Raw genomic sequence first — 27,882 nt, forward strand, 5'->3', positions numbered from 1 at the left:
TTCGAATAGGTTCCGAAACTACTGGACCGATTTGAAAAATTATTTTTCCATTAGAAGCTGACATTGTCCCTGATGAACATAGGCTACTTTTTTTAATTTTTTTTTAATTTTTTTTTTGTTTGTTTCATTTGTGTTTTAATGTTTCCGAAGCGAAGCGAGGGCGGGTCGCTAGTCACTGAAATAAAAATATACGTACAGTAGAATATATAAATTAAAACGGCCAGTAAAGATCGATTATATTTTTATTCATTGTAAGCTTTCGTCATAATCATAATATCTCTCGTTAACAATTGTTGATGTAACATTAAATGATAATAAAATTTATTGTGGTAAATTTTTATTGGTTAACATGAAAATATTTTTCAGTACTTAGGTTCAATATCAGAAGACAATTACTTCAAAATATTCATGGAACAAGTGCCGGGAGGCTCGCTGTCAGCTCTGTTAAGATCGAAATGGGGGCCGTTGAAGGAAAATGAGGCCACCATAGCGTACTATACCAAACAAATACTTGAAGGTTAGTAGTACATTGCATAATATAAAAAATAGCGGTTTTTTTTATTGCTTAGATGGGTGGAGGAGCTCACATCCCACCTGGTGTTAAGTGGTTACTGGAGCCCATCGACATCTGCAACGTAAATGCGCCACCCACCTTGAGATGTAAGTTCTAAGGTCTCAGTATATTTACAACGGCTGCCCCACCCTTCAAACCGAAACGCATTACTGCTTCACGGCAGAAATAGGCGGGGTGGTGGTACCTACCCGTATAGACTCACGAGAGGTCCTACCACCAGCGTAGCTATAAATACCGCCAATGACAAAGATTTTCGAATAGATTTTGTCAGATTTTATCGTTTATTGTTATATGTATCGACACATCATATAAATCTGACATCACTGCTAAAAACTTAAGTAACCATGGTATTCGTATTTTAAGACAACGAAACCTTAAATATTTTTTTTCTGTCACTTTTGTTACGGTTATTTAAAAACCATTACTGTCATTTAATTACTGATTACCGTTGTTTTTCTAATATTTAAATATATTGTTATAACTAAGAAAAAATGTGAACGAGCAATAGGAAAATGACACAAAACCGCTTGATGTAACTTCTCGGGATCCTCCAAAAAGTCCACTGAAAAAAATCTCAGTAAATGACCACCATTTTACTGGGATTATATTTCATCCCATATCATCTCATTTCATTTCATTTCATCCCAGTTGATTAAATGTCTCAAATTAATCATCTTCATTTCGTTTCATTTCACCCCGTATTATCATTTTTCATAAAAATAAGAATATAAATTAAAATAAGACTTGACCTAAAGGTCTTAGTTACCAGGTCATAATATCTCTTAAAAAAAATGGAAAACGTTCTTATATGAAAGCAAATTTCCAGGTCTAAAATATCTACACGATCAGAAAATCGTGCACAGAGACATTAAAGGCGACAACGTTCTGGTGAACACGTACAGTGGAGTCGTCAAGATATCTGACTTCGGCACGTCCAAGCGCCTCGCCGGACTCTGCCCTTCCACGGAGACTTTCGCCGGAACTTTACAGTACATGGCTCCTGAAGTTATCGACAAAGGACAGAGAGGCTATGGAGCGCCCGTGAGTATTTTATGTGGTTGTTTTTTTTGTGGGTATGTTTATTAACGCAAAGTATTATTCTGAAATGAAAAATTACCAGTCGAGATTGGTAACATCAGACAATTCAATATAGTAAGATGTGTCTGATGATTTTATTATGAAAATAAATTTATGGCCCACTTGGTGTTAAGTGGTTACCAGAGCCCATTGATACGTAATAAACCCATCTTGAGGAATCATTTCTAAGATCTAAGTATTTACGTTACAACGGCTGCCCCGACTTTCAAACCGAAACGCATTACTGCTTCACGCAGAAACAGGTGGGGTGGTGCTACCTACTTGTGCGGACTCACATGACGTCCTAACACCAGTAAAAAAATAGTTAATTAAATTGATTATTTCAATGATTTTGTTGTTTTTTTGTGATGATTACATCGCATGATTCCCTTAGATAGACAAATATAATAAAATCGTTAAAACACGATTGGATTCAATGTTTTTCGCAAGTAAAATAATTTGTATTATTATCGCCTAACAGGCGGATATCTGGTCACTCGGGTGCACTGTAGTTGAAATGGCGACCGGGAATCCCCCGTTCATAGAGCTGGGCTCGCCACAGGCAGCCGTCTTTAAGGTAGATGAAGTTTCTTTAATCTCTGAAATGTTTATGTAATGGTGCATGCTGTTAATATTATATTAAAAAATGAGTAATACTGTTTTACCACCTGTTCCTAATTCAAATTCATACAATACTAAATATACTAACGTCCTTGTGAAAAAACATCATAGTCTTATAAACTTATCCTTTCGTCTAAAAAAATCATTTTAAATTTTCGAAATGTTTTCGTGTTGATTCGAATACTGTACTGTGATTTAACTTGATATTATTTACTTGAAACGTTTCAATTATATTGTTTGTACAGGTGGGCTATTATAAAATGCATCCAGAGATACCGAGTGAGTTATCGTTGAGAGCGAAGAACTTTATATTGCGGTGCTTCATACCGGAGCCCGAGGAGAGAGCGACGGCCGCTGAACTACTAGAAGATCCGTTTCTATGCGAGTATGTGCTTGAATTATCTATATCTATACTGGTATATAAATCTACAGTGGTTTTTACAGATGTTCCGTTATAAGTACTGAACCATGTATCCGATTGACTTGAAACTTGGTATCCATGTACAAAATACATGTACTTAATAGATAGGCTAATATTTATATGAGTGTTGGACTCTCTAATAATAATGACAATAAATAATAACGTTAATTTTAAATGCCCAGCGAAGCGGGCGAGTACGGCTAGTTTCTTATAATGTTTACAACGTTACAAGTGTCCAATTAAAACGGTCACATGAAATATTTTGTATTCTTTTAAACGACACTAGCGACATCTGTTTTTGTTTAACGACGGTATACCGGGAAGTTTCATATAAATACCAAAAATTCGTTTGAATCAACGATGCGCGAACATATACCATGATGCGGCCTATGTAAATTCTATTGTTTGATGGTATAACTGTTTAATTGTAATAAGAGAGAGAGAGTATTCTTTATTGTACACCAAAAAACAAATAAACAGTGCGATACATTAAAAACAAAAAAGTACAATTGGCGGTCTTATCGCTAAGAGCGATCTCTTCCAGACAACCATCAGGTGGACAAGAATCATTTGGAAACGAACTACGCGCGGTGTACCATTCCAGTGAAATACATATACATATAGTATATAGTATAAGTATGAAATTATACTCATAAAATTTTACGTGTAATGTTTAGTATGAGAAACGCGTTTCTACGTAACAGTACTATCTCAGCATGAGTCTTATACATGAAATAATTATCATCATCCTCCTGCCCTTCTCCCAGTGACGTGGGGTCGGTGCAACATGTTTTACTCCTTCCATACTATCTTCTATCATATACCATTTCTTCGCTCCCTCCCCTCTTACACATTATATCGTCTTTGACGCAATCCATCCATTTCTTCTTAGGTCTACCTCTTCCTCTATACATGAAAAATTAAAGGACAAAAAAATAAATTGCCTGAATATTTTTATAATCAAACAGAAAAAAGAAACAGACCTGCCGTCTCGGTAGCAGTATCGACTACAGCCGGAGTATATCGGTTCCCGCGGATAAAGCGCGACCGATAACCGCCCAGAAGAAAATATCCGAACCCAGTCTTCCGGGAAACATTCCTACCTCACCCGACATAGAGTAAGTCGAAACAGTAAGGAATTTGATTACCTGTCCCGCTCACACGTAAACGCGTTACTATGCGTCTGAGTAAGATGTCAAGATAAGTTAGTGTTGTTGAAGATTTTGCCTTCGATAATGCTTTAAAAACGCATGGCTCCGGAAATTACTTTCAGTTATTGTTTAGTGCATGGCTTTATTAGTGACGAATTTGTATTGACAAATGTTATTGTGATTCTTGTTGAAAATAGTACATGTCGCACCTTTAGAATTATAGATACCCGACCCAAAAAATGTGTGTTTGGAAAACGTCGAATAAAGTTTTTAAACCGAAAAGACGTAGAAGAAGGGGACGGAGTGAAAGATACCATTGGATAAGTTTGTCCCTTTCTAAGCTACTTTTGGTCATTTGATTGTTAAGAGTCCCTGAAAGAGATTGTTCTAGGCCCATTTTTGAATTAAATTCGAAATCCGAAAATTTCGAAATATGTCTCTATAATTCTAAAGGTGCGATGTGATAAACAAGATATTATCAAATTATTGATTGCATATAAGTTTGTATAGAATATGTTTAAATAAGGCCACCTTTTATTCCATAACATGAAGATTTTCTGATTTGTTAGATACATTATTTTCAATATGAATCACATTTTTTAACACGGTACTTAATAAATTTTTTGTTGTGTGACTGTTTTGGTCCATAAATTGCCTGGTGAAAGGGAGCTTATGTATCAGGCCTAGAATGACGCTGAACTATAGTGTTTTTGTCCCTGTGTTAAGAATCAAAATTCATAAACTCATTTTCTTGCGAATCACCACAGAAAGTGCAAAGATCAACAATTTTGTTCTTATAGCAATGAATGTTTTATAAAAGTGTTATTGTTTAAAAAAATACATTGTTTAATTGAAAATAAAGTTCCTTTAAAATATTACACCTTGCATTAAATTACCAAGTAATTTGATTCTAAAATAAATACTAAAATGCGATATTAATTTAGAAATACCCTTATTTATGAATCGTGTAAGCAGATAAAAATATAAGCATGCTATTTAACTGTAATGCAATTCATTAATAAATACCTACAATAACACTTTTATTTCAAAATAGAATCGAATTCACGAATCAACGAATAACGTAACTATCACATAAATAAATAAAAAATAGTTGACAATTTTAAATCCGTTATAACGTTGTCGATTGCTTTGCACCTAAGCCTGTTTTGTTTTCCCGTGGAAAGGGTGAAGACGATCCGGTCTAATCCCACAATCACCCGGACGGCTTCGTCGATGCTCTCACCGATTCTGATATACCCACCGGACCTGTCCAACAGCAGGTAAACATGTTTACACCACGAACACACGAATAAATCAATCATAGAATACTATATTTTATTTTGACATTATTTTTATAATTAATAATTTTATTTGTATTTCTTCAAAAATTCCCTATCCCCTAAAGATGTAACTACTAGAGATTATAAAATAGAACGTTGTTGCACATTCATATTTCATCATTAATAGCTGCCTGAAAGATGATTACCGTACAAGATTCTCCGAAACGATACGATAAACGAAAAACACTATAGGGATGTACACTATCCACAAACATGAAAACTAAATTATTATATAATCGTATATCGTTAATTTAAAATAAATTACTATCATAGATTATTATTAATAGCCTATACATATATTTTACAAAACAGATTATTCTGTAGTCAACAGTTTATGTTACGTTATAATTTAAATAAATATAATAATTATTTGCTATTAAAATTTTCTTCTCATTTAAATGCATGATAGTTAATTGGGGCTTGTAATATTTATTGCACCTTGGAAAAGAATATTACTGGACATAACATTTTTTTAATGCTAAAATGTTTTACCAATGGTGAATATTAATGAGCTATAACATCTTATATATTATAAATAAAAATAAAATATTGGATTCTATGAATAAAAATGTTGGCGGAACACGTTGATTTGAAGTCATTTCCAAATTGATAGGGCATGTGAGGAAAGCGCATCTCAGAAATCACAAAACTGATCCATTATTGAGTGGTTTTTGATTGTAAATGCTATATAACTCAATAAATAATAAGGTTATTTTATCATTAAAAAAAGAAATGAACTACATATTAACATAAATACATTAGCTATAATGTTAATAAATACATTAACTGTCAAAGGCATTTATTATTATATTGTGACCACTGGAATAATCTTCTTTTGTTTTAAAATATTAATTTTAACTTTGAATAATATTTGTATTCGTATAGTAGCAATTAGATTCTTCGCATATAGCAAAAGATACGAGTAATTATAGATAATAAAATGCATTAGTTTCTATAGACCCGAAACACTCTTTTTAAAGCACTATGCAATTCTAAAGCCTTGTTTTTTTTACTTTATTATTTGTAATACACAGAAAATAGGATTTATATTTAAACAGAAAACCGGAGTAATGATATTGTTTTTTTTTTAGTACAATGCCCAACACGCCGTCCACTGACGATATGGACAGCAACGATACGATTTTGAACAGGCGAAGCTCTTCCGGCGGCTTGTTATCGCCAGAGGTAAGAATTGAACATAATCTTTCTAGATATAAACGACATTAGGTCGCATAAAATTTTCGCAATCACTTTTCGACGTGATGATACCTTTTTTTTATGTTTAAGAACTAATAAAAAAAAAATCTTTAATAGTACATAAGCCTAACTAAAAATCTAAATAGTACTTTTTCTTATACTGATGAAATAATATTAAGATAAAATTACCGTAACGGTCCTTGATTAAAGTAGTTAAAGAAAATAAAGTTAAAAGATGCTGTTATATGTCAATAGATAAATACAGATCAAGCTAATGAAGCGTGCTCAAAATTGTTGGATACGATTGATGGTGCCAACCAATACATTGGCCCAATACACCACACAAATAAATATTTTGTCAAAGCAAGTAGAGAAACTTTTACTCTGTAATTTTTCAGGTGGACATGACAAACGTGCCTCGTTCTTCAATAGACGTTGAACACGACGGCTTCTACTTATTGAAGAAGGACTCGCAGCGACGTCTCACTCTCTCCCGGGTGCTAGAGCAGGATAGCGAGAAGATCTGCTCGAAGTGGATGCTTAGCATTCAACAGGATTTTGGAAATACTGTTCTCACTATGGTAAAAAAAGTCTTTTACTTTTTTCAATCCCCATTATTATTTTTTATATCGGCTATAGGCATGTTAAAAAAGGTGCACGTGCAACTTGATGCACGTGAATGAAGTGAAACTTCTTTTTCGATTGTAGTATTGTGGTTTTCTTAATTTTTTATCCATAAATCAGATTTCTCTTGTAATAGGAAATGCTGTGTATAAGAGATGCGACAAACTTCAACATTTATATTATATAATTAGAAATCACGACTCAAAATATTAAAAAAATATAATTAGAACGACACAAAATACAATTTTCAACAATTATTGATTTTAAATACTAATGACAAAATGTGGGTAACTAAGTTGACACGCGAATGTACAACGTCCGTCTATCCCTGGTGCCGAGATCAGAAAGAGGCCGTGAACGAGGCAATATGCTAATGGTGTCCTCAACTCCCCCCTTCAACTCCGACCAGTCTGAAGTCGCTGCTGTATTACGTCAGCAGGCCACGCCCACTTCCTAGGTCTTCTTTCCTTAGAATATATATTTTAAATTATAGATAGAAAAATAAATATATTTTTTAAATACTACGCTACTTGTTGCTAACGCTCGCACTGGCCTGTAACAAGTATACTACGCGCATGCGTTCGAGTGCCACGCATTCACTCTCGCTCTGTCTGTCTCTAGTATGGTAGAGTTAAACGTTAAACGTAACCTTGTTGGAAGTCGCATTAGAAGTATCACTTCAATAAACGTGGCCTTACTGATATATATGAATGTTTTCGCAATAAAAAAATTCGCCCACTATACGCATTACCGTCGGGTACGCTCTGAACATGTTTGCGTATCAACAATAAGAAATAAAAATTATTTTAATCTTGTTGAGAATTTTAATACTTTTAGATACATATCAATCAATTACGATATGTGACGGAGGGACATGTTATGTTATCGATATTAAATCCTATACCTACAATGTAAATTTTCAATACAAAATATTCAAAACTAGTAATGGTAGTTTTATATAGAAAGTGGTAGAGATATTTTGATGAGACTATAAGTTGAAGTAAATTCGGTATACTTCCAGAATCACTTGGAGACGCTCCGATGCGCACTAAAAGAATACATAATGGATCAAAATCGAAACGTCATAGAACAAGCGATGACCACTTTGAAGGAGGAACTAGATTTCGATTCGAACGCCATCAACGAGCTGCATTCCGCCATATACATGTTCCAAGAGGCCGTCAACGTCGTGCTGCGGATGCACAGCATCAAGCCGCACTGGATGTTCGCGCTCGACAACTTAGTGCGGAACGCGGTGCAGGCCGCCATCACAGTTTTATCACCAGGTATGATAACACACAATAGCTGTAGTAGAGTTCATCCATACTACCTGGAGCCACTGCGGTCATCCACAGTGCGTTTCCAGAGGTCTTTTTTGCCACGTACCATCCGTCTATGGAACGGGCTCCCCTCCACGGTGTTTTCCGAGCGCTATGACATGTCCTTCTTCAAACGAGGCTTGTGGAGAGTATTAAGCGGTAGGCAGCAGCTTGACTCTGTCCCTGGCATTGCTGAAGTCCATGGGCGACGGTAACTACTCATTATTAGGAGGGCTGTATGCTCGTCTGCATATAAGGGCAATAAAAAAAAGCGTTTTTAATGGCCCAAGTGAAAAAATAATCAATTTGTATTGTTTTCCGATAGAGCTCGGAGCGAATCTAGCTGGACAGGAGGGTAGGCGGGCCGGCGGCGTCGCAGCCGGCGGACCCGACGTTGGAACTCCCTCGGCCCTTTCCACTGCAACATCCACTCATCAAATCAGACACGAGAACCACAAGTGAGCGACTCAATAATAATATCGCACCTTTAGAATTGAAGTGGCGTAACTACAAAATTGAAGAAAATGATTTTTATACTTTAAACGACTTATAAACATTTATACTATCAGTTTACACAATAAAAGTTTTAAAATTCCAAATTAAATTTAAATTTTAGTCTAGAAAAGGATAAAGTAAACTTTCCGTCTCTTTTAAATCAATCGTATACGTTCAACTTTAAGGCTTAAAGTATTAAAATCGAAACTGAAAAATTAAAATTCATCAATAGCGTTTTAGGCGTTTACAAAAAAACAACAATTTAGGATTAAGCCATTTTAATTCTAAAGGTGTTGTCCTATAGTTGTAATGAACATTGTTTACTTAACACATTTGTCTTGCGTGTTTTTCTGTGTTCAATCTTTAATTAATTTCCGTTTATGTACAGATTACAACAAGAACTAATTGAAAGCTATCAGCAACATCAGGCATTGCTTCGGCAGATGTTAGAAGAGCAAAAGCTACAGACGCAGATCATTCGTGAATTGGTCGAGAGCAGGAATCGGTAAGCGTTCTCCAAACTGCTTTTTTTTTAAAGTGTCGGTCAACTAGTTGTACGTACATACATACCTACAATGTTTTTTTACTATTACATTCCTAGAACTTTTTTTTTATTTCTTATATGGGTGGATGAGCTCACAGCCCACCTGATGTTAAGTGGTTACTAGAGCCCATAGACATCTATAACGTAAATGTGCCACCCACTTTGAGATATAAGTTCTAAGGTCTCAGTATAGTTACAACGGCTGCCCCACCCTTCAAACCGAAACGCATTACTGCTTCACGGCAGAAATAGGCAGGGCGGTGGTACCTACTCGCACGGACTCACAAGAGGTCCTACCACCAGTATATCCTAGAATATATCATCCGTGTTTGAATATTAATGACTGTCGTTGATGGTTGTATACCCAAGCGTTATTTTGCAATTTGGCAAATATTGTCTGTCAACGGATATGTTGTCGCTTCAAAACCAAAATCTGCTATTTGCAAAAACTCTATTTTAAATTAACGAGTAAAAACATTTTCGTATAATATTTTATATGAAAGTGAATTTTTAAGAACTATATCAAATGAAAGCTATAGATAAATATTAAAGCTGTAGACAAATAACAGTTTTTTTTTTATACGGTAGATAAGGCTGTGAACTATACGAAAAGGTCAAAAAGTAAAAATCTCAAAAAGTGCACATAGCAATTTTGGTTTTGACAACCACGATATACTATCTCTCGATGCTATTTATCATTCATCCGTCTTTCTGGTATCCTCACCTGGTTTACTGGTAAATACTTAATAAGAGGTGGGCCGTGAGCTCGTTCCCCAATTAAGAGTAACAAGATAGGTGTACATGCACAATAGCAGTGAGATGACCCGACCCCTTTTTTTTATAACCGTCTTAATTGTTTGAATATTTGATGTTGAATCAGCAGTGTAGACGAAATTGAAGCTATTAATATAGTCTTATGCTATTATTTAAATGAAAGGATACAAAAACATATTGCCACATCGCTTTGTATGCGTATTCGCGTTCAAAAAGGTTTTTGTTTTACACAATTATAACTCATTATCATCATTATATTATAACTCATCATCATCATTATAACTCAAAACAGTTATAACTCAGAACACATCACACCATCATTAATTCCATTAAGGTTATCAGATGTTTTCATAAGTGTTTTTAGTACAGTTTACAAAATAACTTTATTTTTTTAAGGGATTTTCTGACCTGGTAACTAAGAACTTTAAGTCATGTCTTATTTTATTTTATGTTCTTACTTTTATTGAAAATGATAATTAGGAGTGAAATGAAATGAGATGATATGGGATGAAATATAATAATATTTTGGGGGATCCTGATAAGTTACGTTCAGCTTACGGCTTTCTTTCGTTTTCCCACATTTGTGCACTTTCACAGATACTAAACGGTTAATAAACCATGGTTTTTACACATTTTTATCCCGAAGAGGCGCTAAATAGACAAAACAAAACAAACCACACGACTTGACTCCTCGCGTTCCCGTTAAAAAGTCTAAAATAATATCCTTGGCGGACAGGTCGGAACCGGACGAGCTGGAGCCCCCGGAGCCCGAGGAGGTGGAGCGCGTCCGCGAGTGGGTGTCGTCCCGCGGCCTGCCCGCCGCCGTCGCGCGCGCCCTCTCCCGCCAGCACTACACGCTCACCGACCTGTTACTGCACGCGCAGAGAGAAGACGTCTCCAGACTTCATCTCAGGTAGGCACGCGCGTTATCGACCTAGTAATATAAACCAGGCCGCGTTTCATAAATACAATTATTAAAAAAAAAATATGTGTCGTGTCGTGGAACACCGGATAGGAATTAAGTTCCTTATTATAAAAATATTAATTTTAAGTTCTATTCGAGGTATAAAGAAAATAATTATTCGGGTATACATTTTTATTATCATTTTTTTATTGATAAAAAAAACTACTTTACATAGTTATCAACTTTATTTTATTCACAATAATTTATAAAAATATATATAATAATAGTATACAAAGAAACGGCTATTTGTATGAATAATAATAACCGTCATTACGTAGACTATACATTAGACACTGTATAGCCATCATACTAAGACTATACATAAATAATAAAAATCTTACGTTACGGACGTTTTTTACCCCTCCACATCGTCTCATAGACTCGAGAAGAACAAAAATTTCGCTTTTCCATCTCATCAAGTTTGAAATCGCAATTTATAAAAGTTAAATCAAGGCTGTCCGACCTAATGCTGTTAATATTGTGACTTAATTCCAGTTTGACGGCTAGGTCACGATCCTTTTGCATATGAGGAGTAACCGAACCATCGGAGCACTTTGTAGCGCTTTGAAGTGGTTCGTCTAGCCTTTTAATATAAAAAGATACACAGACATTTTTATGCAACAAGTGAAACTTATACTCATCACACTTATTAGGAAATTGAAAAAAAAAAACAATTATTCTTTAAAGACTACGATCTAAATTCAGGAGTATTACAGCGAATCGTGACAACGTTTATCGCAACCCTTGAAGATCATTCCAAGCCGTGAAGACCAGGAAAGACAAGGAACTACGAACTCACCCGATATAAGTAGAGCTAGTAGATTAGCCATCGAGACGGTCAATTGTTTGGACGGAAGCTGACGGACGCTGGAGCAAACATAATATCCGATGTGTGGCCGGAGGATTATGTGGAAACGGTCCTATCACCAGTATCACTTAAATAGCCTTTCGCTGATCGTTGTGATTGTGTTTCAGCGGTGGCATCGAGCTTCGTTTGTGGCGCGCGATTCAAGAACACCGTCTGCACGCCGGTCCGACCCATCTGCGTCGCTCGAGCAGCACCGAGACGGACATCGACACGAACTCAATAGTGGTGGTCGAATGTCAACGGTGCAAGTCGATCCGCCGGACTACGTCTACCAACTCGAACTGTTCGAGCAATCCGACAGTCGTCATCCGCGAACACCAGGTCAACGGGGAGAGTCCGCTGACTCAACTGTACGGAGAGAACGGAGTCGATAACCTCTGACTACTGCGAGGATGGTGCACTCTACAATAGCCCTCACTCGGAGGCGGTTCTGTCAGGCCTAGGACACTACGTAACTGCGAATTTTGAACATGTTTCGTATAAAGGATCCGGTACATTAAAATAGGATACAAACGTTGAACGCATCTACTAATTTAGTAGAATTTATAGCCATGTTATTTGCAGTTACCTGACCGTGTGTCCTGGGTCTTACATCTAATAGAACTCTAAATTTGATCGACTAATTCAACTACAATGTCTTTTCGATATATTCGATACATTCGAAAGAAACAAATGCAATTTGGCTATTTCGTTTTTGTTTTTTCCTTACCTAATTTCTACCTGCAATCTCTACCTCTAGTCTCAACCTGAAAGAAATATTAACACTAACCCTAGCAAGAGCAGTGCTTCGCAAAATCTACCGCCGAATCGGAAACGCGACCCACTGAGAAGATCCGGCGAAAAACTCAGTGGATACAATAGTTTACTATTATCCTCACTACTGCGCTATAGCCACTACAGCGTAGTGAATAAAGTTTTAATTCTATATAGCGAAATTGTATTTTGTTAATTTTTATTCGAAAACGATAATGAGCATCTATTAACATTTCATTATTGTCGATCAAATAACGTGTTAATTAGTTGAAGTCTGTTCGCTGGTGACGAAAATTTCCGGTCTGATATACCACGATTTAAAAAAAATTAGGGTTGTCATATATCATTTTAGAATAATAATAAAAATACATATATTAATTCGTTCAAAGATATATAACCAACAATACTTTTATATTTACCAATCGATTGTATACTCACGTACATAAAAGAGAAGGTTTGGAAACGATTATAAATAGATTATAAATACTTGATCAGTCTTACCACAATCATAGGTTGCTACTTAAAAAACGTTCAAAAAATTTTTTATTATATATTTTAGTTACATAGAGTACAAATAACGTTTAAAAAAAAAAGCTTTAAATTTAACGAATGTTTCGTGTGTTATAACCGCTTTAAATAACAGCTATAAATAACCGCTTGGGGCCTTGAGTGTGTCATCCGTGTTTACTTAAACATCCGTATCTTGTACTATATTTTATATCATAATACTTTGTATTTATTTTGGTAGTGTTTTAATTTAACTAGTCTTTGTAAATATTAAATATTTTCACTGTAATGAATGCATAATATAAGTTGTTTTTTTTTTCCGGCACAAACATGCTATCGGTGCTATCACGTTGTGATTATAAGAAATTGTGCCTTGTAACGAATTACATTAAATAATTACATAATAAACATGTTTATTTGTATAGAATTTAAATTAACATCACTTTTTTGGTATGAATGTATTTAGGAATTTGTTATTTTATGCTAACAAAAAGTTTTTCAACGTTGAGTAAAAAAAATCACATGAAAAGCTTCAGAATTTATCAATTTCCTTCGAAAGCAAACTGAATTAGGTGATAACTGTCGAAAAATAATTATAAACATGTGATGTTCAAAATGAATAATTATATTAAATCTGCTTACAATTTATAATAATCGATTTTATTTTGCTTATATTGTTAAAAATGTTAAACTATTCCTTGAGATCAGAGCCATAAGGTCGATTTTACTTTTATCCAAAAAAAAACGGCTTCACTTCTGATGTTGCGTTTTGTCTTCCTATTTTCGAGTCTGGACATCTAGACTATAATCAAACATGAATTGTTTAAAGAAATCGTTTCATAAGTCCACCCCACGTGACAATATAACAATTAAAAATTGTACTGTTGAAATTCCGTATATCAGATTCGTATATACATTTATATATAATTATACAAAATACGAGTGCCATATGTATACATATAATGTATCTTCTATTGTATTAGTTAAGTTTTAATATTTTCTAATATGTAGTACACAACGGTTTCATTGGGATGATCTGATCATTTGTCATAGGATGTGCTTCCAACGATAACCAACTTTTATTTTGTTACATTGAGTGACCACGCGTTGTCTCGCTTGATGCTGTAGGGTAACCATATTTATTATTCAGAACACGATCATTTCGATTCTGGGGGGTTTGTTTTAATCTTGTAAAAACCTAATAAAATACAGTTTTCTCTCGCACTACCGATGTATGTATTTTATACGCGTCATTTTGCGTTCGAAAACAATTTTTTTTTCGGTTACCTAATTGCCAGTAGCCTTGAGGGTTTATTCTGGCTTCACCCGTCGGTAGATTCTGCGAAGCACGGCTCTTGCTAGGGTTCGTGTTAGCATCGTCGCCAGGTTTGAGCCCCGTGAGCTCACCTACTAGCCACGGTTACGCTGGAATAGCCGCTCCAGGCTACCAGCTTAGGTAGGAAAAAAAAAAACTGGCTTCACCTAACTAAGCCAGAGATTTGCTTGCACTGGCCCTAGCAAGACCACTATTTCGCTGAATCTACCACTGAGAAGGTCCGACGAGAAACTCACTGGCCACAAATTTGTGGTCACAATACCACACAAGGAATGTGTTGCGTAAATCTAAGCACTTAGGTCACTGCTTGTGAAAATTCACTCTAGAAATTACGTATCCTTTTGTTTTTAAAGATGGACAGATAAGATGTGTTAAATGGTTGCTTGATGCCATGAATATCATAATGTGAACGACGCCATCAAACTTGATACCAAAAAATAAATTTGATTTGGGCGTAGGTGGCTCATCTTGAAATACTTTCCTCCTCGCGTCGTTTTCCTCATTACTGAGTGAGGGTCATGACTTCCCCGCTGCATCAGTTTCTCCCGTACGATTTCCCTCCATCTGCTGCGATCCTTAGCGTCATGAAGGGCATTGTGGAAGTTGATGTTAAAAGAAGATCCAAATGAAATATTTAGGAGGAGTCATTTGGGCTCCATTCAAAGTTTTGAGAAAAAAACATAGGCCAAAACATAGGCAAACATAGGTAATGTATAACTGAAACTTTTAATCCGAACCGCGTTATTGTTTCACAAGACGTCTTACTAAAAATACCGTGAAAACTACAACGTATAGAGCAAGACGAATTCTATCTTAAAAAAAAAAAACCTCAATCTAGTGCCGAGTCTAAGCATTAAAATAATGGCTTCCTCACTTCTACAGACTGGAATGCATTATTTCTTTATTTTAGCAATAAGCAAGCAGTGTGCTTAGTGCGAGTGCTTTAACATTCTCGATAGCGTAAAAGTTAACTCCAATTTGTATGGAGTTGGAACGTTTGCCTGCGTTTGCCGCTAGGGGCGCTGTTCTAACTGCATACAAATCTGAGTTAACTTTTACGTTATCGAGAACGTTAAAAAACTCGCACTAAGCACGCTGATCGTTGAACAAAATCTCCGTACGTAAAGCAGTGAACACAATATGTTAAATGTACCTAATTAAAAACTAAACTTATTGGTTAGTAAAATTGAGCATACGAAAATTTCCATTGGTCGATAGTACCAAGTATTGAGTTGTTACCTTTACCCCTTTTTAATCTAACCTTTTTATAGAACGCAACTTTATCTGTCCGTGAATAAAAAAGATGTGTGGTGTCGTGGGACACCGGATAGGAACGAAGTTCCTTATTATAAAAATATTAATTTTAAGTTTTATTCAAAGTATAAAGGAAATAAAACCGGAGGTTTCGCAACAACCCACGATCATTCGGTAACGTGCGAAATTATTGTAGTACACTTCATTCACGGTTGTTCGCATAAGAGTTAGTGTATTGCGCAAACGAACGCTCTGAGGTCGTGGTCAATGAATGATAAAAAAATATGTTATTTTTGGTACGTTATTACAAAGTTAAGTCGTACACTGTGTGCAATACTAATTTGTACGTTATTACAAAGTTAAGTCATACACTGTGTGCATTACTAATAAAAAATCTTACGTTACGGACGTTTATTCCCGGTTAGGGTACCCCTCCGCATCGCCCCATAAGGAACTTCGTTCCAAAATACTAAAACAATATACAGGTGCCGCTGTTCTCAATAATTCGATTAACTTAGTCAAGCTTTAATGGGATTCATTATTTTCTTATAGTTTAGATTGCAAAATCAGATGAAACTGAAATTATTAATGTATACAAATCTGCCTTAAATTAGAATTATTATATACGGTTTTAGGATTGAATTATTCTAATGTCTTGCATAACAATTACTTTAAAAAAAAATTTTTTTTTTAATAAATCAATACTCAATAATTACGTTGTGAAGTACAAATAAGAAACTAATATTAATACCGTAATCGTTCATTTTAGTTGAAGACGTGTTTAATCATAATATTCTACTATAAATGTAAGTTTTCATTGTTTAATACGTAACATAAAAAAGTAATTGAATAAATATGTTGTTATTTAATCAAAATCTTTTTTATTTACTCCACGAAAATTCAAATAAAAATAAATAAATATTTACTAACAATCACGCCACGTTAACTGGTCCCGTGCTAAGTTCGTAAAGAACTTGTTTTAAAGGTACCAGATAACGGAAATAAATGTAAGATTTTTATTATACACATACATATATTTAATATACATTCATAACCCTGGAAAAGACATCCATATTTATCATACAAATATCTTCCCTTGGCGGGTTTCGAACCCGCGACCCTCTTGTCTAGTGACCACGTCACTTACCACTACACCAGACGGCCGTTAGAAACAATTTTCCAGTGCCTTCTTTGCAGCGACTGTCTTTTCGTTCCAATCAGTATTATGTTTTTCTAATTATTGTGGAATATAATGCTTGTAATTAGTGAACTACCAGAGGGCTTATCGTTTGCTTTCAATGTATTATGTGTTGTTGTCAGGCGCCATCGGATGACGACGACATCTAGCTACTTCTGGAAGCGTCTTATTTGAGAACACAGAAATGTATGAAGTTGAACAATAGGAATAGGATTCATTTGAAATTATAGTATAATTTGTTGTTCAACTGTGTTAATTAAAATGCTCTATGTTAAGTCAAAATTATTTTCTGCATTAGGTATGACATTGTCGAAGAATCGAAGGTGTATGCAGTCTACAGCACTCAATGCTAGTAATCCATAACTGATATTGCAAACATGATGATTGAATTATTTTTATAATCAAATCCACTATCAAATAATTTGGAAAGACCGCAATATATCCCGCAAAAACAAACTGAGGCTGGTACGTACATTGGTCTTCTCAATTTATTTTATAGCGCCTAGCGCCGAATCTTGGACGATAGGACGAAGTGAGGAGGCAAATATCGACAACGCTTTTGAAATGTGGTGCTGGAGGCGAATGTTGCGAATTCAATGAAAGGAGCTCGGTATTGCCACAGGGCTTCGCCATCTGCTTCCCACGTATTCTCACGTGCTTTGGTCACATCGCTCGTAGAGGCCCCGATAACTTAAATTAATAAATATCCTACGTAGTAAACCAGGTTATAATCTGTCTTTGTACGAAATTATATGAAAATCCGTTCATTATCGTTTTTGCGTGATTGAGTAACAAATATCCAAACATACAAACTTTCACATCTGTAGTATTACAATAGATACATAGATTAAGTGTTTTGGATCCCACAAAATTTATTTTGTATAGATAATAATCTACTAATAATAATCTATTATTCTCTTGCAATCTTTGTTTAAGGTGTATTATGAATTAAAAACCCTTAATTAGCATCGGTCTGACTCTTTGTCAACCACACTGATTTTATTAAATTAATATTTTTAATACATAGTCATTTCCGTGGCAATCTTAAATTCTGATACACAAACACAAATTAGGGGCTCAAATTTAAACTATTATTTAAAAAAAGAAATAAAAAAATTATGAAAAGCCTCAAGAATTTTTTCGAGATTAACACATCAATTATTTTTATTATTGTGCTGTGCTTGTTTAGTGAACATTATTACCATATGATAAGATAGCAGTGAATATTCTGCATTATTATCGATATTTTTATAAGTGAATTGCTTAGAAAATATTGCTAAGCCGATTACATTAATTGTAGCTAGAATAAAATCAAATTGAAGAAAAAATATCTCAGCGAGTATCATATTCAAACATGTATCTAAATCGATGTGCCTTATACATTTATTAATCAACATAAATAGTAAGTAACTGTCGAGACGTGCTCCCCCAGGGACGCACAAGATGTTCGTTCGTACGACATTAATTCACCCAATGTTTGCGGGCTTACGTCTGCTATAATTTGCATACGGAGTTGCGTATCTCTAATGGCATTTATGTAGTGTTTCTGTATTATAATGTTGACGTCTTGACGTAGCTGCATTCAGTCACTTAGCGATGAAGAATTTTGATGCTAATGGAATTTGGAAACTTCTTTGTAAACAATATCGTAGTTTCGCAATATTAAATTTAGAAGTTTTTAGAATAAATTTCCACTCATTCGTGGTTGTAAGGACTTTGATGAGACCATGCAGTATTATGCAATAAGTACCCGACCTTTAAAAAAAGAATACTACAGGCTCATTAATTTCTACGTTATGCATCAAAGTAAAACAATTGAAATAAATAAAAAAATGTCATCAATTTTGGAGATATTGGAAGTGCAACGAGTACTCTTGTTGGAAAACAACGGTTCGTAGAAACCGAATTTTATTACATTTTAATTCTTACAAGCTCAGCAAAGTCGATTCCAGGGTGGATGTCTACTCAATTAGCGTGGAGATTTAATTATATTAGAATATGCTTGAAACTTCGAATTTGAATTTCAATTCGATCTTAAGCTCGACGTCAGACGGACGAAAGAACAGTTAATTTCATTAGACTCGCCCACAGGTTTTTAATGTAAATTGGTAAATCAGAATGCTGATTACACCAAATTGTCTTTTACGAACTACAAGTCTACGAATAAGTTGATCCCCTGCAGATTTTCAAAAGAATAAATTACAATAGGATTCCTTTTGGAGCGACCGATAATAAAGTTATATGTATTTGTTATGATTTTGTAATGTATTAAAATGTCAATACTCTGAGAATATTACGTATTTAAAATATAATTAAATAAATGAATCCTCACTGTTATACTACATGTAATCGAAACAGCAGGTAGTTTTTTTTATTTTTTTATTGCTTAGATTTGTGGAGAAGCTCACAGCCCACCTGGTGTTAAGTGGTTACTGGAGCCCATAGACATCTACAGCGTAAATGCGCCAAACACCTTGAGATATAAGTTCTAAGGACTCAGTATAGTTACAACAGCTGCCCCACCCTTCAAACCGAAACGCATTACTGCTTCACGGCAGAAATAGGCGGGGCGATGGTACCTACCCGTGCGGTCTTACAAGAGCTCCTACCACCAGTAATTACGCAAATTATAATTTTGCGGATTTCATTTTTATTACACGATGTTATTCCTTCACCGTGGAAGTCAATCGTGAACATTTGTTAAGTACGTATTTCATTAGAAAATTTGGTACCCGCCTGCGGGATTCGAACACCGCTGCATCGCTAGATACGAATGCACCGGACGTCTTATCCTTTAGGCCACGACGACTTCATATATATTTCAAATATAAAATAATTTACAATTACATTTCAATACAGTCAGACAGACATTAATTTAGTGCTCTGCGAAAATTAGGCCTGAGTGTGTCAAATTGGAACGAGAATTAGGAGTGAACAAGTACTAATATACAATGATAATGCTTTGATTAATGTATTTATATTAAAAAAAAGCGTTAATAAAAAACTATGTACCTTCAGAAGAAAACTCTTTGATTTTGTCTTGTACAATTAACAAGATATTTACACATAAATTCAGGAGACTGTTGGCAGTGAACCAAAACAATGTAACAAGCATAATGCAGATTTGTAGCAAAGATCGGTCTCGGTATTCGGTCGGAGCCATGAGCAATTTGCAACAGACTGAAGTACCCTCGGCCTTGTGAAATCTTATCTTAATCCGAAATAAATTATTATAATGACTTTACTACTTGCATTAGTTTCTTCATAAAATATATTTTGAACTATATTGGCCGTGAAAACGAGTGTTTTAAGATATTGAATATGGTAGTTTAATTATATAATTTCTTTAGATAATTATTTATTGCATAGATGGGTGGATTAGCTCACAGCCCACCTGGTGTTAAGTGGTTACCGGAGCCCATATATATCTACAATGCGAATGCTGCCACCCACCTTGAGATATGCGTTCTAAGGTCTCAGTATAGTTACAACGGCTGCCTCACCCTTCAAACCGAAACTCATTACTGCTTCACGGCAGAAATAGGCAGGGTGATGGTACCTACCCGTGCAGACTCGCAAGAAGTCACCACAAGTGAATTAGAAATTACGAAGTTGAAAATTACTTCGACTAGATAAAACAAGAGAAAAAAAAACTGAATATTCTAGTTTGTAGCACTGAAATCGTCTAGTATCTTAAATATGTATTGCCTCAATGGCAACTTTTTACAAATTTATAAGTCGCTCCCTATGCGGCACCTGAGATGCGTCGTGCTCTCGAATTCGAATATATAGATTGCAACGGCAGACGGTTTCACCACGTGTTGAAAGGTCTTAGATAATATAATATAAAAGCTTTCAAGAGAATGGCGCTTCACGGCGTGTCTGAAGTATCAATTCAGCTTGTAAAATGTCTGCCTCTCGGATGTTTCAGATATCCGTTGTGTATTGGAAATTGCTACGGGAGCGCTGTGCCAAGGAGGGAAATCTCGGGCGGATTTTTATTAAATTTTTATGACTGAACTATCAATACGATCGTACTAGTTTGCGAGAAGTGTTATTTATTTATGCAAACGCATCTTTAGTTTTTTGCCGCTCCGGTATTTCGTTTAAAGGTAGTAGTATCGTTAAACACAAAATATCTTTTCCAAGTCGCTGGTTTGGGCACGGAATGGAAAGAATGCGAAACGACTGGCTTGTGATATTTTATCGCGGATAGAAAGGAACTCAGGGATTCCGTTGTTTGTTTGAACAAACGAGTAACAAATACGTTGCGGAAACGCAAAATCGCATCTAAGCAATTTAAAGGCCCTTTTGGGGCGTTTGAAGTAATACAAAAGCAAGTTATGTTAGGTATAAACGAAATAGGAGCACGTTTTATTTATAGTTTCGAGAAAATATTTGCTTCAATTGAGAGCTATCTATATATTAATACGTGAAGCAAAAACTTTGTATCCCTTTTTTACGAAAATTGCGCGAACGGAGGAGTATGAAATTTTACACACTTATAGAGAATATAGAGAAGAAGTGCACAATGCTAATATTTTTTTTAAATAATGCATAAAAGATACTTTAAATCAATAAAGAACTTCATACCATGTATTTGACGCACACACGCATGCATACTATTTATTGTCAAACTTTTGTTCTTGACGTCTGTTGTCAAATTGAGAATAGATTAAATATTGTTTGTCTTTGTTAATATTTTTTATAGTGTAGTCTTGGCGAGATTTGTGATTAAAGAAGTATAAAATACAATCATAATAGTGTACAAACTTACAATTCCAATTAATTATAGTCGAATTTCGACTACTGCGGGATCTCTAGTGCTATTAAACTGTCAATTTATTACAATACCAAAATCTGTACAAAGAACGATGTTTGTTTAGGACTAAAACATACGTCGTGGGCGACCAATTTGCATTTTGGCGTAGCAAGCTGTCTTAATTTTGGTGTAATGTGTGACCCGGGATGAAATTACGTCGGTTCGAACGAGGGTGTGGCCCACGTGTTGTACGATAGAATTTATTGGCTCGATTTGTGCAAATTGTTATTCAGACGCTACGCATAAATTTCATGTAGTCTTGACAAAATCATAATAGATTAAAAAAATATATGTTTATCAGGACGGCTGTGAAATATCAAAACCCAGTATCTGCATAAAACTAAATTTTACAGGAGAGCCGAAAAACAATTTCATATCTTTGACAGCGTGCCGTTTCAATAATATTAGTCGTACCTTCTTGAGAGTGATTGCAAAATTTGAGGTGCATAACAGGCTTTATAAAAAAGTAGATTTCATGCGTCTATCACAAAAGATGTGCGTAGAGGAGCAGTTACTAATAAAAAGATTGTTTTCTTAGATCAAACTTTTTGAGTGTGACAATTTCAAAACCTAGTAAGATCACTTGCTTTGTTTTCATCTAATTCTAAAATATAATGAGTGGGGATAAACGCAAATTAATAGACTTAGTAAGATCACTTGCTTTGTTTTCATTTAGGTCTGAATTTACTGAGTAGGAACTAAATGCAATTTTTTAAACATAGTAAGAAAAAACAGAATAAAACAACATAAATATGGGCAGAAATAAGCAGTTTTAATGAAAAAGAAAAAAAAAACACATAATCGGAAACCAAACACTATTTGTTCACAGTAAAAAATCAAAAAATAATCACTCAAAATATTTGAAAACAGTCAAATAAAAATAAATTATTCGGTTATTAATATTTGTCCACTAGAAACTAAATTAACTGGATTATTATTAATCGGTACACTTTGCCAAGACTTCTTCTCCAAAACTTCTTTAAGCTAAATAAAGTTGTTACTATGCCTTCCTTTTTACTTTCGTTAATGCCTCTTGGAATATTTTTTAAGGTTGGCATGATCAAGAGATTGTGTTTTTAATAAGAGAATTCAACTCGGAATACGGAGATTAAAAATCATTCAAAACATATTACGGCACCCATTTACAAATATTATTTCAACCAAAGAACTAAGCAAAAAATTATTAATGGGAACAAGGTCATCATTGCGTCGCGGTATGCGTTTCTTTTTTACCCACTCATACGATTTTTCGAATTCGATAACTTCAATATGCGATTTGCAACCCAAAATTACATTCTTATAGTCTTCAAAATCGTACACAGCATCTTTTGTTTTTAATCTGCCTCTCCATATTGCCATGAACTCCATCAGCGACATGCTTGTGTGATCTTTAGTTAGGTAGGTATTACAAAGTCCAACTTTTTAAATTGAAAAACCCAGAGATTATTATAGTAACAAGTGATGTAAAGAGGATCCAATTTTTATTTTGAGCTCTGCAATTATCACACCACAATATCAAATGATTAAAATCTCTTTCTTTTTCGATCATTGCTGCAATTGCATTAACAATGTCATGAGCATCTCGTCCAGAACAGGCTTCATGCCATAGAATACAAATATTATTAACATTCGTTTTCTTTCTGATTGGTGCAAATGTCAAGTTGAAAGTTATCATTCTACTCAAGAAAAACGATTCTTTGACTTTAGGCATGTCGGGTAACAACATAACTTTTTGTAAATCCATCGAATAGTATCTCACAGAGGAAGTATTTTCTAGGGAGGCATCTTCTTGATACTTTTGTATTGCTTTACTTGCTCTAGCTTTGTGATCCCCGTATGCAGTTTTAACATCCTCTGGAATATTTGCACCTTCATTTACTTTATGTGTCGTAGTAGGTTGCAATTTTGGAAAACAAAAAACCTTGACAATAATAAAACACACTGAAGCGTACTTACATTTCACCATGTTGTTCTTTTAAAGCATTCAAGATCAATTTCGACCTATAAAACTGATTTTTACTCATTTTATAGACAAAAACACGAACAACGTGCAACGATTTTCTCACTTACTAAAGTTTCGCGGGAGTTTTGACGTTTATTTCAACCATTTCATTGCCTTAGTATCTGCATGAACCATTTTAAATCCAAGTAACTACAAGCACTTATTAGGTTTTTAAAATGGTTGATGTTATATACTATGTTCTAATCTTGTAATTTTTGCATTTTGAAAACCTTTACTGTAGATACTAGGTTTCCGACTTTGTGTAACTTCGTTTTTTACAAATTTTTGGGGGTTTTTGCTATCCTAATATGTGGAGAATGGTCTACAAGGTCGAAAAATGCAAAAACACACTTTTTTTTAAATTTGTCAGATACTAGGTTTTGAAATTGGACAGCCGAGGAGTAATTAAACATAACATCAAATTAATACTTTTTTGGTGTTGTCTTGTTTTTGTTGTGGATTGGCAAAGGAACTAACGGCGTACCTTGAGCGATGAAGTTTCGATTATATTGTATAATGGCTGTCAAACTTTTGAAACCGAAACTCATGACTGACTTGGCGACATAAACAGGCAAAATCGTAACACAAAATACACTTTGACATCGGAAAAAGTATAATGAAGTCTGTACGATAATAGTATATCCTAAACTTAATTAGAATACACGAATATGGTTTGAGTGTTTATGTCATGTCCATTTTAACAACGCACCCTCGGCAATAGAAACAGAGTCCACACAACCTGAAACGATTTTTTTTATTTTTTTTATTGCTTAGGTGGGTGGACGAGCTCACGGCTCACCTGGTGTTAAGTGGTTACCGTAGCCCATAGACATCTACAACGTAAATGCCGCCACCTACCTTGAGATATAAGTTCTAAGGCCTCAGTATAGTTACAACGACTGCCAAACCCTTCAAACCCGAAACGCATTACTGCTTCACGGCAGAAATAGGCAGGGTGGTGGTTCCTACCCGTGTGGACTCACAAGAGGTCCTGCCACCAGTAAACCGATTGCGCTCATCCAAAATGCGTTTTTAGGGATCTATTTGGGACGTGCCACCGGCCTCTGAAATGAGCTCTGCTTCATGGTGCTTCTTGATCGCTGTGATTCAAGATGAATGCCTGGCGATAGACAGCGGTTTGGTTATAGTCCTTGTATTGTTAAAGATAACGGCCGATCAGATGAGAGAGAGAGAGCCGCATATGAGAATAAATGACAGCAACGCGAACCCGTCTTCCTTAAGCTACTATTACGATTGCTGCACAATAGAGTTGTCATGTATTTTCCTACATACTTTCATAATTCCTAACCACCCAATTCCTATCTGGAGTACTCGTGGTTTAGAACGATGCAAACGTGCACTGGTTGATACCATCATGTTCATTCAGAATCAGTGTATTTTGTATTCAGATCCAATCACAAATACAATGGAATTTATATTTATCGAGTTTAGTATTTTCAGTGAATTTTATTCCACGTATTTTTTTGACTGAACGAAATGAGATTTCTTGAATACGTGATTTTCCGAACCTTCGAATACCACCGAAGTAATAAAAATACCTCTATGTGGTCAATTCGGTTAAGGGCCTATCTTTCGATTTTTATATTCTTTTGGATGCTAGAAATATGTACGTGTAGATTTTTTTTTAGAAATTTACGTGTGCTTAAGATTATCAGTGTACATATTAATTGCGAAGAACACATAAAAGAAAAAAATGAGACTGAACAAATTATGCAAGTCTTTAATTTTTCTAAAACTTCTTTTTAGGTTTTCATCTAAGCAGACAGTAAATTATGACAGAAGTGAATATTTATAACCATGTATTTTATATAACAATGCAACGTATAAAACAAGCAATATTAAGGCGACGGGGACTAATTGAGAATACGTTGTATGTAAATAAGTGATTAGCATTTTACTTTGCCTATGGAGCTTCGAGTAAAGTGCTGTGTCGCGGAGCAGTTCTTTGTCTATAATTTATGTATCTTTCGTTCTAACCGTTAATCTCCACAAAATTATTAGGAGCGATGCACCCTTGTTGTATTTATTTGCTTTTGCCAAACTAAAATGTTTTGAGCGTGGAAAAGCAAAATGAATACCTAAATGATCGATTCATCAAATAAATACCTAATGTCGAACAAATCACACATGGCCATTTGTAATAGGATTTAGGATAGCAATAGGAACCAGAGGTTGATATACACCTATAAATAATAAATACCCAAGCAAAAGCAACTAGGTATTAAGTAAACTTTTTCGTCACACGAATGTTTGTCCGATGTGGTTAATTTATCCGTCGAGCCCTTCGTCGCAAGCGACGGGTTCGGCGAGAACGGTGACCGGTGCTTGAGGTACCTTAAAGCACCGTTAATGGATCGGAAGGATCCGTAATGACATGTATGTAGCTCTAAGTTTGTTACTAATGTTAAGATCGGTGCTATCAACATTTACGTTGTTAATAATAAATAGGCTTTAGCCTACTAAACGGTTACGGTTATCATCAGTTAGAAATGGGTTCGTCTACTTTCAAATTAATTACTATCGAAGACCAAAAGAAAATTACTAAAAATTTATTAAATTTACCGTACTTTGGCGAGCTAATAGGTCTCGCGGATTGTTGGAAGACCATTGATACATGCAAAGTAAAAAAACTTGAGCTTGTGTTTTCGGATGGTAGAGAACATCTATTCTTTAACTAAGCATGGAGGCCAAGGTTGGAAACAGGAGACGTACCGAAAGAGGCGTGATTTAGGAACATCAGTGAATCAGGAATAGCCAGCGCACCAGCACAACTCTTTCGCTTGGCATACCTCCAGTAACGGAAAAGCAATTTGAAAAATAAAAAAATACAATCACTCCGATTAGAGATTCTAAAAATATATGCTTCGCTATAAGGAAAGTCACATTTCAAATGTCTTAACTATCGTTGAGTTATTGTGGTTTGGCTGCAGAAAAATACACAATACATTCAGTTTAAAGACACTCATTGCTTGATAGTCAATAAAATTAATATCCTTGAATAGACTGTTATGATTTCAGAAATTCGAAATCCGAGTACTGCTATTTAAGTAACATACCGTGTTTATATGTGAACGTAGAGTCTCTGGGGCGTCTAGCAATCAGTGCGAACACTCGCGACTCGTTCTAAACCCATTAAGGATAAATTAAACTGGTTCGCGGGTCGCGTATGCAAATCCGAGCTAAGGTAACTAGGTTCTCAAGTGCCGTTCCACTGAGAAAACTTAAATTAAAACTCTTAGGTACTTTTAATTCGAAACACTTACTCGAAACAAATCTTAGTAAGGATTCATTTTTGAGAAACTGCCTCAAGTTTTTACACTAACTTTGTAGTACCAATGAAGATTGCGTGTATCCAATATAACAAAATGGAACTAAGAAAATTACAAATTTATTTAATCAATTCATTTATCTATACTAATATTATAAAGAGGAAAGATTTGTTTGTTTGTTTGTTTCGAATAGGCTCCGAAACTACTGGACCGATTTGAAAAATTCTTTTTCCATTAGAAGCCGACATTGTCCCTGATGAACATAGGCTACTTTTTTTTATTTTTTTTTATTTATTCTTTTGGTTTCTTGTGTGTTTTAATGTTTCCGAAGCGAAGCGAGGGCGGGTCGCTAGTTATTTATAAAATTGAAATCATTTATTCCCATTACATCATTATTACAATATTCAAGTGTCGACGAACAACAAATACCACCGACGGCCATGACCACAGAAACTGTAAAATATTCAAAACGTCTGAAATAATATAATGACATTAAAAAAACGCGAAATTAAACTGTAAAAATAGTTTTAATTATGCCTTTGACTCGTGAATACCCAAGAAGATACTAAAACACGACCACTACTAAATTTTAGGGATATTTAACAATCTGTTTCTCATTGAGACGTGACAGACAATATCATATTAAGTTTACGTATGAATGATCGTATGTCGCGCATCGCCCTTTCTGGAATACATTCAGAAACCATTTATATCTGTCACTAAGTAATGTTTCGAAGCGGCCTAGTCGCTT

The 27,882-nt window shown here is 35.0% G+C and overlaps 1 protein-coding gene across 2 annotated transcripts in view; it reads left to right on the plus strand.

The window, feature by feature from the left end:
• ask1 (protein kinase ASK1) overlaps nucleotides 1–16,694 on the plus strand; it is a 29,523-nt gene extending 12,829 nt beyond the window's left edge. Inside the window, exons 13-25 of one of the 2 annotated variants that reach the window (XM_012693084.4) lie at nucleotides 367–517; nucleotides 1,401–1,615; nucleotides 2,133–2,228; nucleotides 2,518–2,657; nucleotides 3,662–3,811; nucleotides 5,029–5,124; nucleotides 6,276–6,369; nucleotides 6,780–6,962; nucleotides 8,027–8,291; nucleotides 8,650–8,782; nucleotides 9,208–9,324; nucleotides 10,874–11,050; nucleotides 12,077–16,694. In XM_012693084.4, the coding sequence (XP_012548538.1) occupies nucleotides 367–517; nucleotides 1,401–1,615; nucleotides 2,133–2,228; nucleotides 2,518–2,657; nucleotides 3,662–3,811; nucleotides 5,029–5,124; nucleotides 6,276–6,369; nucleotides 6,780–6,962; nucleotides 8,027–8,291; nucleotides 8,650–8,782; nucleotides 9,208–9,324; nucleotides 10,874–11,050; nucleotides 12,077–12,350 (2,091 nt within the window). In that variant the 3' untranslated portion in view covers nucleotides 12,351–16,694. The remainder of the gene's footprint in view (nucleotides 1–366; nucleotides 518–1,400; nucleotides 1,616–2,132; nucleotides 2,229–2,517; nucleotides 2,658–3,661; nucleotides 3,812–5,028; nucleotides 5,125–6,275; nucleotides 6,370–6,779; nucleotides 6,963–8,026; nucleotides 8,292–8,649; nucleotides 8,783–9,207; nucleotides 9,325–10,873; nucleotides 11,051–12,076) is intronic. The other variant, NM_001201582.1, reaches the window with a different exon arrangement.
• Nucleotides 16,695–27,882: the final 11,188 nt, after the last annotated feature.

The sequence above is a fragment of the Bombyx mori genome, chromosome 12 (assembly GCF_030269925.1).
Source record: "Bombyx mori chromosome 12, ASM3026992v2".
Classification (NCBI taxonomy): domain Eukaryota; kingdom Metazoa; phylum Arthropoda; class Insecta; order Lepidoptera; family Bombycidae; genus Bombyx; species Bombyx mori.